Source organism: Glandiceps talaboti, chromosome 12 (genome assembly GCF_964340395.1).
Source record: "Glandiceps talaboti chromosome 12, keGlaTala1.1, whole genome shotgun sequence".
Lineage (NCBI taxonomy): Eukaryota > Metazoa > Hemichordata > Enteropneusta > Spengelidae > Glandiceps > Glandiceps talaboti.
In genome coordinates, this window is record NC_135560.1 from 12182491 (window position 1) to 12201172 (window position 18682).

The following is an 18682-nucleotide window of genomic DNA, read 5'->3' on the forward strand; positions in this document are numbered from 1 at the left end:
GAGAGAGAGAGAGAGAGAGAGAGAGAGAGAGAGAGAGAGAGAGAGAGAGAGAGAGAGAGAGAGAGAGAGAGAGAGAGAGAGAGAGAGAGAGAGAGAGAGATGGGGGAGGCGGCATTGTCTTTGTCTTTTCTAAACTGTTTCCGAACCATTTCTTTCCCAGATTGTTAAAATGGATCTTATGATGAACGCGACCAACAGTACCAACGGCACAGAGGCCGATGATGAATTTGATGGTACCCTTGGATCAATTGACGCTATACTGACTATAACAACACTTGTGATTATTATGCTCGGGATGGGAGCCACACAGACTCTAAAAGAACTGTGGAAAATAATAAAACGACCTTTTGGTATTATTGTTGGTTTCGTAGTCCAGTTCATTTTAATGCCGTTGACGGGTTTTGGACTTGCACATGCCTTTGATCTCTCTCCAGCTCTGGCTATAAGTACGGTTATTATGACTTGCTGCCCAGGTGGCTCCATGTCAAACCTATTCACGTACTATTCACTCGGAGACGTGTCTCTCAGGTAAGGACCGGCAGGTGGCGCTAATCATGACCCCGATATAATTAAAACAATTGCAGTACAAATATAGTATATTTTTACTTAGTATACGTGCACGTCATCGATTCATTTAAGTGTTATTGTTTTTGTCGATCTTGACTTGGATGATAGCACAAGAGAGACAATGACACGTTTATTTTTTTTTAAACTAAATAATGAAATTATATCCATTTTCGAAAAAAGGCTTCATATTGTTTGTGAGCAAAAACAAAGGAAAAGGGGGTTGTACATACAAGACACTGATTCCTTTATATCTGTCTCCAAGTCATGTATTAAACATGGTTGTATGACTAAACGTTCGTAGACATAAATTATACCCATACCATCGAACACTAAATGAACGCAGTAAACGGAATTTCTTTTGGCATATTTCGTTAGGGTCCGATGTACTAGATAAATGTGGCCATAAATATTCTCCGGTAATTTTGCATGATTTCTATTCAAGGGAGATTGAAATATTGTTTTAATTGCGATCTAAAGAGTGTCCACTCAGTCTTAACATGGTGTGACGAATCTCTAAGTGTTCAGTCATGATGTGAAGTGTTGTTACTAATATACACACACAACTACTGCTGCTGCAACTCCCCATTGCTATTTTGGAAGAATTCAGTGTTAGGTTGTCCCCATGCATTGAGATGTTTGGTCGACGAATGCGAATGAAGGGTCGAAAAATGCATCAAAATAGTTGTAATTTAACAAAACAGTTTACCCCTGATATTAAAATGCTAATTTTCTTTCTCTGTTTTATATTTACAGTATTTGCATGACCACCTGTTCTACATTTCTGGCAATTGGCATGATGCCATTGGACATTTTCTTATTCACTGGTAAATGGACAGACGATACTAAAATCGCTATTCCGTATGTGAACGTAGCTTCGTCCCTTGCAACCATCGTTATCCCAACAGTAGCAGGTCTTATTATCAACTGGAAGTTACCACGCAAATTTACAAACATTCTCACACAGGTATGTCTACATATACCAGTAGTAGGCAGTCTGGATGCCAACGTGGGCTCTAACTATAAAGGAGGTGTAAATCGTAAAGATACCTTAAAATAGGAACCAGGTTAACATATAGGCTGCATATTATACCGTATTTACAACTTTTATCACTTGACCAGTACATTTCAATGATCTTCTCACGCCCTGACGACATATTTGTTACAGTCTACCACTATCATGGAAGTACATCCACACTGACATAACAATCAAATTCTAATTTTTCTACGGCATAGATATTAGTCGTTAGTCAAAGATATACAAATTAGGTCTAAAATTATTACTTTTTTGTCAAAAATCTTTTTAAGTTTTGGAATTGGACAGATTGGGCTGAAATTTTGATTTTTTACCAATATAAATTATTTTGTTATTTACAGGTGTGCAGTGCACTTGGTCTCCTTGGTATCTTTGCTGGTATAGCTCTAAGAGCATATGCAAACCCCGAAGTCTACATAAGCAGTTGGGAAACGTGGGTTCTTGCAGCCATCTTGCCACCATTTGGTTTCATTTATGCATTCCTTATCAGTAGCAGCATTCACATGAGTTACAAGAAACGGCGTACAACAGGAATCGAATGTGGCTGTCAAAATCTCTCCCTTGCACTGACAGTTATCAACCTAACGTTTCCAGTTGGCCCATTGCGTGCTGAAATGCAAATCCTTCCTTCCATCTACGGTCCCCTTATGGGTGCCGAGGCATGTATATTCATCATTTGCTACAGGCTGTACCATAGGTTTATTCAGAAGAATAAGGACGTACCAGCTGTAAGTGAGGACGATGTTAAAGCAATCAAGGAGGTACAGGTGGCGGAGAAAGGTCACCACGATGATGTTGAGATGAACGGCCATACTAACGAAGCTGCAGATGTCTATGATGATGACGTCACACTTGTTGTGGATGCCAAAGTGAGCAAAGACGAAGTGAGTGACACTGAAATTAACAATGGGGGTACAATATCCACTACCAACATAGAAGAGAAATAAACTGGCTTCTGTGATTTAAACAGAACTTTGAAATTAGTAATATTGATATGTCCTGAAAAAATCCGCTTTGGGGCAGTATTTTAGGTCAAAGGTGAACAGTGAATATGACATGAATTCCATTTGGAATTTGCAGTAGAGAAAACATATACATGTAACCACCACACTACTTCCACAAATTTCAGTTCCTAAAGTTTCTCCAGGACACACTTGCATATAATTAAATTACCTTGTGTGCCTGACAGTTTGAAGACAGCGTCTCATAGCCAGATTTTAAATGAGAAATTTAAAGAAAATCGAAATGTTATTTCAAGTCTTAGTCATACCATAGGTATGTGTTGGTGATAAAGAAGTATATATCACAGGGACTATAATAACACTTTATAATTTGCATAAGTCAAGCATTCAATGACAATATTGATCATCCTACAGTGATATAATCATAATGTTAAATATACACAGCCATCTGTATGTCACCACTATGTTGTTGCCTTTGAAGTTTATGACTTGACAACCAGGTATGTTGTCCTAACCCATGTACAGAGTGGGTTTAAGATTGATAGATGTGTGAGGGCGCCCTATCACGGCGTACCTTACAGACTAGTTTCAGTACTGTCCTTAGTTTTGTCATCTAGTCTCTGTTACCCAGACTGGTGGCTCACTTCTTTCAGCTGCTCTAGCAGACACCATAAGGAATGTGCTACCATCAGAGAGTTTGTAGTCTTTGGCCTGGGGTCTTTGGCAGTACTCCACACACATTTGTGGGAATTAGCAGAACATGTGGAGCACCACCAATGATTGTAATTTCAACCTCTGAGTCTGAGTTATTGCGATTACTCTGGCTTACTGCTCATAAGATTTCCGGAATCAGAATGACGTAATCATTATTTTATGATATCAACTCCCAGAAAAAAATGACACAGGCTACAAAAATAGTTTAATAAATGATACTGAATCAGGTTAGCCTGCAGCCCAGAGACTTGGCTATCTGGTCTGGCAATGTTGTTCGCCAATTTGCTGAGCCAGATAGCCCAATCTCTAGACTAGGTGAGTTTGGTCTCAGGTTGGTAAGATTTCTAGATTCAGAATTACGTACTCATAATTTTAAGGTTTTATTTTAAAGTTTATGACATAGGCTACAAAAACAGTTTCATAAAAAATACTGCAGCTGGTTAGTTTCATATCATAAAATCAAATTTGTTTTTACTCTTAAAAGGTTGCTAAGTAATGGATGAAAATGATACGTAATCCAAAAATTTGGTCAAAATTCAAACTGGCTGAAAATTACATTTGACATTTGATTTCAACATATCTAAAGGATATTTAGTTATAATTTTTGGAAACTCATTAAAAGTGTATTGCAAAATTTCAAGCATTTGTAAAATGGTTCATTTTTTCACAAACTACTTTCTTGGTGAATTCTTTTCATGGCTGATATCATGATCTCTAACTGCCTTCAGTGAAAAATTTGACAAAGACTTCTAAGAAGTCATGCATGTGTACAAATCATGACTTCGCATCCCCTGATGAAGACCTGAAGACTCAGATTGAAAGCTAGGATTTATCCAAGTATTTTGGTGCAGTACAAAGTTTAAATTTATTTGTAAATATTCACCAGCACAGATGAGTCTTGATGCTTCACCACAAAGCTTTTCACTAAGAAGTTTTTCACTAAATATGATTGCATTAAAAACCTTGTCTCATGTTAAACACCAAGCTTTAGATCTAAATCAACGGCAGCCACAATTTCAAACAAGAGTATTGGATGCTTTGATATTAAAACTGATAATTATTCCCAGAAATTGACACATAATACATTATTATGTATTTATTAAAATATGAAATATATGTTACAGAGAATAAAGACAACTTATAATTCACATATTTTATTTCAATGTCATTTAATCTTCATCATCATCAAATTTAATCTTCTTGCCTTGGAATTTGACGACAGCTGTTTCTTGTTCTCTTCTCTTTCTACTTGCCTCCCATGACGGATGAATTGACTGAGTGGATGAAGTTTGAGCTTTTATGATGTCTTCTTTCCTTTTTACAGGTGATTTTCTCTTGACTGGAAAAACAAACAAAATAATACTGATTACGTTATCATGACCAACTAAAAATTTTCACAAAGATGACAATTAAAAAGTCCCCCACCCCATTTTTTTCCTAGTTCAGCTAAGTGAAATACAAGTGAGATAAGGGGCCTTTTCCACTACGACTTTAAGGGAGTGGTAGAGACAAGGTCCTTTGAATGAAAAGTCTAAAGTACGTTTGTGCATATGCTGGAAACAAGTTGAGTTGAAACAAAATGTCTTGCTGCTCCTTTGCATAATCTGGTATAACAAAAATCTTACTATAAACATTGTTATATTTTATTGTCTGGGTGCAAAAGAAATCTTAACACATCTTTTCATTGTCTGATGTGACAATGATCTTGCCAACATTGCTACATTTTATTTGTAACAATGTATACATTTTCAGGTATGTCAATGGTTAAAATGTAACAATTGTACTTCAATTTCTATTGTGCCAGATGTTAAAATGTAGCAATTTTAATCTGATTTTCATTGAGCCAGATGATAAGATTTCTCAATGTTAGCAAGATTTCAGTCGATCCAGATGACATATTGTTTCCATTAAAACTGTTTCCATTGTCTGTATTTTCCAATTTTTTGATGGGACAAAGAAGAATATACTCAAAATTTGAATGCTTGAAGTACAATATTTCTCCTTGAAATCATGTGAAATTTATATGATGAGCTGGGGCTTGAAGTCAGATGTACATTTTATTTAAAAAATAAACTAAGACACTAATAATGCTAACTTTTCCACTCTGTGCTCAAAGTGCTTTACAGTTATTACCCCTGGTACAGATCTATACAAGCACAACAGCCCTTTACTTCCTCAACTCCCTGGAGAGCATACAATCCATTGCAGCCTTTATAAGCACATAGGATTAAAACATTCACATTACAACCTCTATCCTACCAGGTTCCCAATTATACAGACTGAGGCACAATCATGGTTCAAATCTTGCCCAAGAACTTCAGCCATTAGATGACACTAGATGGTAGTGCCATATCATGATTTACAAACACATTTATAGTATCAAAATCAAGAAAGACATTGTTTTCGTCAGACACTTTGAATCCATCAATCACAATTTAAGAATGATTTTAAATCTCAGTTAGTAAAAACACCAGAAAACAATTAGAACTTGAAAGAATTGATTCATCTGAAAAGAAGGAACTATTTATAATGATTCACCTCCGAGATCTGCTTTGCATGGGTTTGCTCGTCCTTGCCTCTCTGTTCTCATTCCATTGTGATTAGGCTTACTTCTAGAATTTCTGAAACGAAAAAAAAACACAGTAAGAGTGTAATTTTGGCAAAACAATGGTTATTCACATTAAAGTTTTTGGCATCCAAACAGCATATGAAGGTGACAGTTATGTCATAATTGTACATCTGTTTAAAAATATTGACGACTGAACTGGGAAAAATGCAATAATCCTACAGATACCAGATTGTTTAGGGTTATTTTTAAATGTATGATTTAGATAAAGTACAACAAATAGCATGGTAAAAGTACCCATTCTTGCCAGTAACTTTTCAAAAGCACTGTTAATTTCACCAAGAAGGGAAATCAAAATCAAAACTAATTCTATGATAGAAAAATAATATATATAGTTGTCCATAATTTAATCTTACTGTCTTGGTGCGTCTTTCCTTCTGTCTGGTTGTTTATTATATCTTCTCTCTTGTCCAGTTGCAGCTGATGACAGACTCCCGTGAAATGTTGACTGAAGCGTCCTCTTTCCCATAACCTTAAAATCGACTACATTTCGTGAAGAATTTGAAGCAGTCCTCTTTTGTTTTTCTTCGCTAACTTGTTCATTGTCTGAATCACTGAAAAAAAGTGATTTTTCTTTAGATCTAGCTGATTTGAAATTTGAGTCAGCTTTCGCCCCTGAAGCTAAATCATTTGTGAGATTAACACTGTCATCTTGTTTTTTGTTTTCAACAGCTTCTTCATCAACATCATCAACATCATCACCTTCATCAACATCATCACCGTCGTCACCTTCATCAACATCATCACCGTCGTCACCTTCATCAACATCATCACTGCCGTCACCTTCATCAACATTACCACTATCATCATCACTATCATCCTCTTCATCATCAGTGTCGTTTGTCTTCTGATCTCCCTCATCCTTTCTCTCACTGTCTGCCTTTTGTTGTTGTCTTTCCATCTTTCTACTGCTTCTACTGCCTGGCTTCTTCTGCTGTCTTTTCTTTGTGTTAACATTTTTACTGCTTATCTTTTTTTGAAGACGATCAAAATCAGATTGAGAATATTTTTCTGAAATAAAATATATACCGCACACTCAGATGATAATCATACACAAGTATTCCTTCATATACCAATGTCTCTTGTACTGTTTTTGTATATCAAATTTCATAGAAATAAGCTACATCTCACTATTCAGTAGTGTCTTTGATTACAAAGGAAAAGCTTGAAGGTGACCCATGACCCTTGACCTGTGACCAAAGCCTTAACACAAAATTTGCTCAGATGGGTGAATGGATGGATAGATGGGGAGGGAGTGAGAAAGGGAGGGAGAAAGAAAATTTGGGAGGGTGGAAGGGAAATTTAGTGCTTCCATACATGTGTTACTCACATCACTCACATCACTCACATCATACAAATATTTTTGCTGACTTACCTTTGACTTTGTCAACACACTTTTTGACGATATCATGACAGATGACTCGTGCCACAGCTCTTTCCTCCGCTGTCGCTGTTGGCTGATTTAAGAAATTTTTTATTCATAAGTTAAAAATGTAATTTGTACTTCGGAATAATTTCTGAATATCAAGTATGAGACGACGTACATGATATTCAGAAATTAGTCCACACAAAGTTTCAAATGAACTTCTTAGAAATCAAGGATGGCTAAAAATGCAGAATTTTGAAACAGAAATAACAAGTGAAATTATCAAATTTATTGGAAGTTATTCAAGTAGAGGTGCTGAAAACATGACAGTTGTGCAGAGAAGCTGGAAAAGGGCTTGTTACCAGGAATCCAATAAAAGAGAAGATAATGAGGACAAGGAGATACAGAGAAACATGAAGATGTTTTTGTTTTGTTTTTTTACCTTTTTTTTTTTTTAAAAATCGACCGACCAAACCATAGTTGCCATGAAAAAGTAATGAAAAACGTAACAAAATAGAGTCATCCTAATGCTTTGCATAAGTCAAATCTCAAATTAGAATCTATATTCTTTACCTTATCCAAATGCTGAAGTGTGATGTCTTCTTTCAGAGCTTTCTTGATAACACCGTCAGGTTTGAGATCTTTGATGACTTCAATCTCATTCATCATTCTGTCAGCCCTTCTTTCATTCTTAGCTTTTTGTTCATCGCTGCCTCTGTAGAGTACGATACATGCACATTGTAAACTGGGGTTAAGTAGATATCACATGTACTGAGCCTATCTAACCCTGCATTGCATAGTTTGGCCACTAGGGGTGCTGTTCTGCGCTTTTGAACCAGAAGTGAGGGTAACAGCACTTGAGTATTTTACCTCAGACCATTACAAATAGTTAGTGGTCTGAGATTTTACACATTTTAAAAGGTTTTCATTTCCACGTTTCCATGACTATAAAGCTGGTGAGACTTGCAACCAGTCCAAATCATCCACATTTTGTTCACAATTACACTTTTTTTTTTAATCAGTGAAACCACTGGGTTTTAGGAGCATCTAGTTGACTGCTGCTTCATGCATATTACAAAGTTATAGCCCTAAATTGAGATGACATCACACAGCTTCTGTTTCTGTTCAAAATGGCAGACTTACAGTGCAAGATACATAATGTCATTCCATCATATATTGACCTTCTGTAGAGGGGATCGAAAGGCCGATGAGGGCGCCATGACATATATCTGACAGACCATTGAAAATAAATGCAAAGTCCAGGTATATTAAACCAGTACATAATTTATATGACACAATGTAATTAATATTTTCTATGAAATTCCTCAACTGACTTTTCTTTGATATATACAATTTGGAAACATATATAAAAAACATCATACTTTGTTTATTCAAGAACATTTGCAGTGTACTCACTAAAGACTACATTTTTTGTATGTTGTCTACAGTTGCATTTTTCATCAAAAAGCACTAATATCTTAAGTTACAGTAATGGCAATTTTTGTGCCACTTTGTTTCACACATCACATGACATTCCAGGTGAAAGGTGGTGGTTTATGGATAGGTACTAACATCATACATGTAACTACAGTACAAAGTGTTCCACATTTGGAAATGATAATAAACAAACACTGATACACAATACATGCAGAAGAAGAACTCTCTCTCTATTTACTTACTTCTTACTCCGTAAATGTTTGGCACGTCTGATAAGATGGTGGGTAACTATCACCTTGGCACGGCGGACAACTGGTCTTATATGCACTACCTGTAATTAACAAGATACAATATATGTATAATGAATGTTGATTTCAGGGACTAATCTAGAACTGTACGGTTGTTCTTGGTAGTTTCATTGAAGAATGGTTATTCACATTAATCTACATTTTGGAATCATTACTTAGTACTGGCAGAGAAGTGATACCATCTGAGAAAGGCATACATGTTTAAATAGGCCAATATTTTTACTTTGAGCAAAGATGGAAAATCACCAAAAAATTGATGCAGATCTTTGCCCATAGAAATTATCACCAACAACTAAACACACTCTACTCTAATTAAAATGGATATTGTCACACACACAAAATATTAGCTCGTGCAGCGGCAGCGAAGCTGTCGCGAAGCGGCTCAATGACTATTACGCATGCGCGTCGAATATACTATGCGAAAAAATTTGGTTCTCCCAATGATGCATTGCGGCACACACTGACTACGCATGCGCCTTCTATATACTACGTGCATTCTCCACGCGCTACGTATCATCGTATATCATAGGCAACATAACATCACCATGCATTGCAATATTGTAACAGTAGGCCTGTTGGCACGATTATCGTAACATTGTAACGAGTATCGAGGCATCACTGTACCTCAAGGAGAAATTGTTACACTATTTGGAAGTTTGATGCACGGCGGTACGTGATACGGACCACTGATGACATAGCGCATTTAATTTCCGGGTTGTGGAAGTGTGGTTTTGATATTTATATTGTCGATAATTGGTTTTTTTTACATGTTTTAAAAAGAATATCTACTTTCCTATGTTTGTTGGTACAGTAACATTCCTAAATCATCGAGTTGAATTGTCCAAAGACCAACGTACATTGGTGGAGAGTCTATGATAAGTTGGCTGATTGAAAATGAACAATATTAATCTAATGGCTATGATGGTTTTTGAAACCAACAACTGCATAGAGTGTTGACTTGCTTTACTTCTCGTCCATGTCAGAGAATTAGTTGTCATTCAATAAAATAAATTTTGATGGTCAATACCCCTGGAAAATGACCCAAATCAAGTGTATCAACCCTGGCCCAGGCAGCCGGTCACAAATGAATCTACCCTGCGCGAGCTTATGGGCTTTGCCTAGTTATGATATTATTAAAATCTGTGCTTATGCATGTACAGTGTGTGTGTGTATGTGTCTGTGTGTGCATGTGTGTAATAATTATAAAGTGCTTTGAGCACAGAGTGGGAAAACACTACATAAACACCAACATTATATAATTTTAAAGTATGTATGTATGTATGTATGTATGTATGTATGTATGTATGTACATTGTATGTACATGTATGTGTGTGTGTGTCACTGCACATGCCTGCATGCATGTATAATTTTAATGTATATATATATATATATATATATATATATATATATATATATATATATATATATATATATGTGTGTGTGTGTGTGTGTGTGTGTATGTGTGTGTGTGTGTGTGTGTGTGTGTGTTATATTATAATCATTTAGGTGGGAGTTAACAGTAAACACTAGATTGGATATGGATCTTGATGTTAAACATATTGTCACTATTGAAATCTACAGACGGTATGTAACGAGTTCAATCTATATTGTTACAGTTCTACTAGTTCAAAGTACGTCTACGATTCTACGAAGATGCAGTTGACATCAGCAGCAAGAGAAAATCGATATTAGTAATATAAACACTGCATAGTTTACTCTTTAATCATACATCGACGCTGCAGAGATATGTATGCAGATACTGCAGGCTGCTGAAGCATTGCATTACAACATTGCAACGTACACGAGAAACATGGTTAGGCAGCCATAATCAACCCTTGCTTACCTCGTTGTTCAAACTTTGGTTGACCATACTGTCTATTCACTGATGTCATGAAGTTTTGATCCTTCAACTTGCCGACGTTAGAATGATACAGTTTTAACGACTCCTCGATTGTCACCTACACACATGTGTATCGACAAGGACCGGAAGTTACTACTTAGAAAGGAAATAATTTTCTATAATCTTGCCAGAGAGGGCGCTTTACGGATGGAACTTCAAGGACTATCGCTGTGATTTGGCGATCTTACTTTCCAAATTATACCACCGTGTGGTTCGACAGGGTTGTATATTATAGTTGATGATTTATTAGATTTATAATACTGTAGAATTTAGGGCAAAGTGGGGGCTGTCAGTGGAATCTCGAGTCGTGTTTATACTGTAAATGCAGCAAGGCCGAGAAGGAAATCCAAAATGGCGGCCAACAGCCGTGGTTCGAACTCGCACCACTCGCTACTTCATCGTAGCTCTGAGGAGCTTCAAGACCTCACTATACAGGATGAGTTCGACCCATTCGAAGGAGGTTCGGCCAGCTTCGATGAAACCGTGGACATCAATATGACAGCTCCTCCGGAAAATGAGTAAGTTCTCCTCAGAAATTGCGTTCTGTCTTATCTATATATTTTGATAATTGAGTGCATTATTATCTTTGACATTGGTGTTGTTGGTCGAGACTCCCCGCCCACTCATTCCACAGCATTGCTTACATATTCGCGAGACTTCCTGTTAGGTAGCAGGCTTGGCCTTTACTATAAGTCGTCACGTTTTGTGGTCATAATTTTATTCCCCGAATAACATTCCGTGACTTTCATGTCAAAGAAATTCCGGACCACAAGTCCACCATAACTCTCAGTCGTGAGGAAAAGGTCAGAGTTACTTCCTGCGCAGACGTGTTGTCGGGTCATGGTTGTCTCATTGTATAATCAACTCTGAATAACAGAATCACTATCATCAGGTCGTAACGACAAGCCACCCAAGGAAGTGGTACCATTGATCTTTATAAGTTACTGTGTGGGACGGGCTGTGTGCTCCTCCCATTCGTCTATGACATCACAAAAGCCATTCATTAGTGAATGGTCGTCGGCAATGATACACCGGTGGTAAATTTCTGGGAGCAAACTTTTTTTTTCAACCATGTCATGGACAGTGCTACAGGAAGAGACAGACGATGAAACGTCTTGTCTTGATTGTATAGTTTCTGAACTCAGTAATTCGTGTGCCTTACCATGGATGGACCACAGTGATGGTAGTAACAGTCTCAGACGGTACCGAAAATCATGGACTCAACATTGGAGTACTTGCTCTAACGTGCTTTCACTTTGTTGGATTGCTGTGTACAAGGGTTTGAATTATTACAGGATATACTCCTATAACAGGATATCCCATGTCTATAAGAATTACCATAGGTAAGATGTACCTGACCTTATTTCAATTTTGGTCCTAAAAGATCATGTGTAACTAACAACAACGTCCCCAGGCATCCATATCAATAATTTCCCTTTAAATCCTGCCATGGTCACTGTCTTTTACATGAACTTGACCCATGAGTGATACAGGTATTTTGATCACACCCAAAATACTCATACATGTATGTACATAAAATCACATGTATTCATTCCGTAGGCGAAATAAAAATTAATTGTGTGTTTCCAATAACATGGCTCGTTGACACTCCACCAGCATTGGTGTAAGGTCTATGCATGGCCTCAAAAAATACAATTGGTAGGTTAGGATTTTATTTTATTTGATTGTATCTTTTTATTTTTGAAAAATATTGCTTCGACACAAAAACAAACAAAATGTCAGTCAGAATACCCCATCTGTGTTTAGTTTGATGAAATGTGTACAGATATCGCTGGGGAAAGGAAAGCAGATGTGCATGAAGGCCAAGAAGATAATGAATTTGTTATCTTTTTGTTTTAATGTTTTAAAAAAATGTTCAGGGTCAGAGGCTTAAAGTTAAACTAGGGTCGCTCAGATTATTGGAAACACATAATTTTTTTTCCTTTGGTCTTATTATAACTGTAACTTTGACATATGGATAATTACAATAAAATGATAATGTGACAATTGAATTAATTTAACATCATTAGCAGTGACAAAGTGGTATGACATTGGTGTGAAAATCAATCATGAAATACAGAGTCAATTGAATTTTTGAAAACAACCAAAAAACCTTCGTTAAAATTCCTTCATTAGTTTTTATCATATTTATTTTTCACATTTTTTTTCTTCACATTTGTTATCAGTGGTCGAGTACTTTAAGTAAATCAAAGAATTTGAGTCTCAAGAAATATATTTTATTCATTCTGGAACTGATGATTTTGAGCACTTTTTTTTTGTCGCAACCTTTACATGTATGGCTGTACATGTAGTACCGCGTAACATTTCACGGTAAATGTACATGTTTGGAAATCTAATCAAATGAACAAACGTTACTAAAATCTCAGTTATTTTTCATGTGAAAGTAATGTCTCCTTAAAGTTTGTTCATGACTAAGTATATGTATAGTCACAGTCATGAAAAAAGGTATTAAAGAGACATTTATGTCAACCACATATTTGTCTCGTTACTGTCATACATAGATGTATATTTTACCCCAACCCCTCACTTTCACTCTCGCACTGATACCATCAATGGCATCATACTTATTTTTAGCAGTTTTATAGCAGTACATATTTGTATGGTTGCATATAGTACATATGTATTACCCCAACCCCTAACTTTCACTCTCGCACTGATACCATCAATGGCATCATACTTATTTTTAGCAAAGTTTTTTATAGCAGTACATATTTGTATGGTTGCATATAGTACATATGTATTACCCCAACCCCTCACTTTCACTCTCGCACTGATACCATCAATGGCATCATACTTATTTTTAGCAAAGTTTTTTATAGCAGTACATATTTGTATGGTTGCATATAGTACATATGTATTACCCCAACCCCTCACTTTCACTCTCGCACTGATACCATCAATGGCATCATACTTATTTTTAGCAAAGTTTTATAGCAGTACATATTTGTATGGTTGCATATAGTACATATGTATTACCCCAACCCCTCACTTTCACTCTCGCACTGATACCATCAATGGCATCATACTTATTTTTAGCAAAGTTTTATAGCAGTACATATTTGTATGGTTGCATATAGTACATATGTATTACCCCAACCCCTCACTTTCACTCTCGCACTGATACCATCAATGGCATCATACTTATTTTTAGCAAAGTTTTATAGCAGTACATATTTGTATGGTTGCATATAGTACATATGTATTACCCCAACCCCTCACTTTCACTCTCGCACTGATACCATCAATGGCATCATACTTATTTTTAGCAAAGTTTTATAGCAGTACATATTTGTATGGTTGCATATAGTACATATGTATTACCCCAACCCCTAACTTTCACTCTCACACTGATACCATCAATGGCATCATACTTATTTTTAGCAAAGTTTTATAGCAGTACATATTTGTATGGTTGCATATAGTACATATGTATTACCCCAACCCCTCACTTTCACTCTTGCACTGATACCATCAATGGCATCATACTTATTTTTAGCAAAGTTTTTTTATAGCAGTACATATTTGTATGGTTGCATATAGTACATATGTATTACCCCAACCCCTCACTTTCACTCCCACAGTATTACCGTCATACTTTTTTCGGCAAAGTTTTTATGACAATAATTATACATATTTGCACAGTTACTGTCATACATGTGTATGTGTGTTTTACCTCAACTCTTCGTCACTTTCAACACACACACATTACCATCATACTTTTCACTGCAAACTTTTTATGGTAATATTTATTTGTACTGTAGTACATGATGTACCTGTGACAGTGTATTAAACCCTAACCATTCCTGTTCACACCCACACTAATAATACTGCCACACGAATCTCATGCAATGGGACCCGTACTCTGTGGAAGGGGTGCCAAATCACTTGCAGATGACTTGGGTAGACTTTTTTGTGATGAAGTACACATTTCCATAATTATTACATGTATCTCCAGCCCCCACCCCTACGTGAATCCAGATGTACTTGTACATTTTTTTGGTATTTTTTTTTCTTTTTAGGATGTGTACATGTAATGATGTAGTAGGGATTTCAACCTTTTGAATTAAAATACCTTGTTATATGAGCCATTGTATTCTATAGGAAATAGAGATTTGGATCTACAATCTAGCAATACAAGTATGAGGCAACATAGCATACTACCTACCTCCCACTCACAATCTAAATTTACTTTTATTTGTATGGTTAACATAACGTGCACACATTTTGTAACCGAAACACAAATTTACTGCTCCAACCTAAGGCCTAATAGAAAAAAATTGTTTGGTACCAAACCCCACCTAGTTTTTCATGCCAACCCTAAATTTATTTTTACATGTTCAAGAAAAAATGATAAAATCACGAAAATTGTGAATTCTTGCAACAAATATTGGATGCGGAAATTGACATCAACTTAAAAAGGCCATGTAAAACTGTTCTTCCAATCTGTAATGGCTGTACATCTGATGAGTAGAAACCAATAACACTGAAACCATATGGAAAATAACAGAAAACGTAATTACCTGAACTAGACACTCACATATGAAAAAAAAAACACATAAAAAAATGAAATAAAAATCTACCTACCCCACCTATTCTAAAAAATGAACGTAATCAGAACACACAACTTTCTTTGTTAGGCCTGACCCACCCAGATTGTACACATACAGGCTAGCCTACCAATCAGCCTAAAGTTATCTCTCCATAGCACAGATAACATGTACAACATAATGAAAATTTCTACTCACAGAGTCAAACAATTTATTGAAAGTGAGCCCCAAATTTTTGATGATGTGGGATTTGCATCCAAGAAATATGTGAACTCTGTGAGTAGAAATTTTCATTACTAAGTATGAACACAGAGTCCATGAACATTTATTGTCACATGTGCAACATTGTTATCATGTTTGTTTGTAATATATCCGATCCATTTCCTGCATCATGATTATCAATACTTTTGGAATCTGGTTTTACCCATGTCTTAGTTCTATCACCAGTCATCATTTTGGAGAACGGTGTCATCAGTTTTGATTTTGTAGTAGATAACTCAATTACCCTAAAAGGGACTCAATGAAGTTTTATCTTATCTTATCTTATCTTATCTTATTATTATATTACAATGTATTATAATTTTAATTTTCAAACAAATGTGCTATTCTCAGCGCATTGTACAACAAACTAACAACTAAAAATGAAAAAATAATACAACAGTTACGAAAACATGGAAAAAGAACCACCAATTAAATGTCTCAGAAGAAAGGGCACAAATGCCGTGTAAAATTGCTGGTCAAAAGTTCTTTCAAATATGAAGGATAACAATTTCAGAAGACAGCTAAAGTAGATTAAAACAAATTACTTATTATAAAGAACATTACATATTAAAACAGAGAGTTAACTATTCCTGCAGTGACCCTGGCAACTCAAAACCATTAAATCAGATACTGTCTAAAAAGATATGTCTTCAAATCACTTTCATTATGAAGAAAACATTGACTTGATTAACATTATAGATTCATTCATTTATTGCTAATAATAGAAGAACTGTATTAAGGCCAAAATGAAAATTGTTTCTAGCCAGTACGCATATCACTTAAAATACCCTCACATCAGTCTTTTTTTTCATGATTGTCCAGCCCATGCAGTCTACAGAGCCAGGGGGAAACACAAAAATAACCCTCCCTACTTCAGTGTAGAAAACTGCAGAGCCAATCATGAACAAGCAAATGACATCTTCCCCACATACAAATGTACATGTAAACACTTGCTCTAAAGTACTAAATAAAAGGAACAGTAACTTTCATAAATAGTAGATTGAGTGACAGGTTTGTTGAGAATTTAAAAAAAAATGCGTTGTTGCACCACTTTTGATAAAATGTCCAAACCAGAAACTTTTTTTTTTAGCTGGCATCAAACACAGGATAAAAATGAGCTTTGATTGTTAACAAAAATATCGACTTCATTTTTGATATAATTTGAATTTCATTTATTTTAGAAAATGGAACACTAGATGAATAATGAAATTATATAGACATGTAACATACTAACAAGTTATATTTAGTTGGAAAGTTAGAATACATGTATAATGAAATTTAAAAACTGCATCATCAAATGATATTGGGCACTTTGTTAACATCGATACTTGAACCAAATCATGAACTGTGAAGCTTACCTTCTTAGATTATTGCCTGATTACATAAAAAAAACCATTCAGTGATTATATTTATATATGTGTATATACATGTACCAATTTCTTGTATTGGTATATGCATACTATTGGTACATGTATTTACATGACAGCACAATACCGAAAACATGATTACATACCTACAATTGAAATTTTTTTTGAAACATGAATGTTCCATGTACACAAACTCATGTGAATTGCAACTGCATGGTTATATACATGTATCGTCAAAATGTGCAGTTTGTGATGAACATTTGATATAATAACAGAACCCCATGGCAATGGAGTGCAAGAATTGGTATTCAAGGTTTTTAAATGCACTTGTGTTTCTGTTGCTCTTTCACTTGCTTATGGAAAAAAAGTAGTCACAGAGGACACCATAAATACTGATACAAATGCAGAAAAAAAAATGTACCTCTAATACACCACACACACATTAGCAGTTATAAGTAATTGCTTTACATGTAAGTTATTCATAAATGCATCTCAGGGTTGTCGTTCTTTTTCACTTTGTAAACTTCTGCCATACATGTAGTTTCATTATTATTATTATTATTATTATTATTATTAGTCTTTATTTAAACTCGATAGACTGTTCAGCCAAAGGATCTTTTCACACAGTGTTGAGAAAAAATATATAATCTATACATTAAAAAGTAAAAAATATAATACAAATAAACTGATGAAACAAACACAAAAGATGCAAAATCGGCAAAAGCCAGAAGAACAACAAGACAACTAGTACAAAACTAACTGTTTCTAAACAGATGAAATTTACATTTACGTTTAAAAAGACTGAAGAATGGGGCAGGATTTTTTTACATCAGTATTTAAATCATTCCATACTTCAACTAGTTTAAACATAAGTAGGCCAGGACACTGACTGACCATACTATGTGTGGCTGTAGTGAAATGAGTCTATGATTCACATACGGTGTTCAATTCTAAGGCGTGAATCTGTCTAGACACGATGGTATATCCTTACTGTCAAGCATTGCAGATATATAAAATAAATTGTCAGCTATGTCTGTTGAAACATATATCATTATATGGGAAGTTTTCTTCAACTTTTGTAAGCTTTCTAATGTGATAATTTATTTTTTTAAATAAGGATAATTTTATTTTATATGTTATTCCGTAAATAGTTGTCATTCAGTATTGAAACTGATGCTGGTTGGGAGTAGAGAATATACTGATATATAGTTTATCCTCAGAATCCAATTTATGGACACTACCATCCCCACTTGTCATGACGATCTTGTCAGTATCAGTGGAGTATACAAGTTAGCACAATTGAGAACACTGCCACTGCATGCATCATGTTTTGCCAGAAACATGAAATAAGTACACAGATGTTGTTCCATTGTGATGTAATATGCAGATCACTTAATAGAGCTATCAGCTTTGTCCTTTCAAGCCAATCAAAACAGTTGTTTTAGTACAGTACAATATACAGGTCACTGAATAGCCAATCGTGTTTGACTTCATTATTACTAGCATAGAAATAAGAATATGTGAAACATTTGAATGTAAATGGTAGTTATTGTAGTTTAAATATAATTAATTA

The 18682-nt window shown here is 35.4% G+C and overlaps 3 protein-coding genes across 4 annotated transcripts in view; 2 read left to right on the forward strand and 1 right to left on the reverse strand.

The window, feature by feature from the left end:
* Positions 1-169: 169 nt before the first annotated feature.
* On the forward strand, positions 170-2547 carry LOC144442939 (ileal sodium/bile acid cotransporter-like). Its single transcript, XM_078132312.1, has 3 exons — positions 170-528; positions 1321-1531; positions 1942-2547. The coding sequence occupies exons 1-3, from the start codon at positions 170-172 to the stop codon at positions 2545-2547; spliced, it is 1176 nt and encodes a 391-aa protein (XP_077988438.1).
* Positions 2548-3689: 1142 nt separating this feature from the next.
* Positions 3690-11001, reverse strand: LOC144443737 (uncharacterized). Its single transcript, XM_078133280.1, has 7 exons — positions 10857-11001; positions 8948-9036; positions 7842-7983; positions 7278-7359; positions 6259-6913; positions 5815-5897; positions 3690-4615 (listed from the first exon to the last, which is right to left on the reverse strand). Exons 1-7 carry the CDS (start codon positions 10881-10883, stop codon positions 4446-4448), a joined length of 1248 nt encoding a protein of 415 aa, XP_077989406.1. The 5' UTR covers positions 10884-11001; the 3' UTR covers positions 3690-4445.
* A 66-nt stretch (positions 11002-11067) lies between these two features.
* Positions 11068-18682, forward strand: part of LOC144443899 (ras GTPase-activating protein 1-like) — a 33977-nt gene continuing 26362 nt past the window's right edge. The window contains exon 1 of one of the 2 annotated variants that reach the window (XM_078133498.1): positions 11068-11431. In XM_078133498.1, the coding sequence (XP_077989624.1) occupies positions 11265-11431 (167 nt within the window). In that variant the 5' untranslated portion in view covers positions 11068-11264. Of the gene's footprint in view, positions 11432-11984; positions 12257-18682 lie in introns of those variants that run through there. The other variant, XM_078133497.1, reaches the window with a different exon arrangement.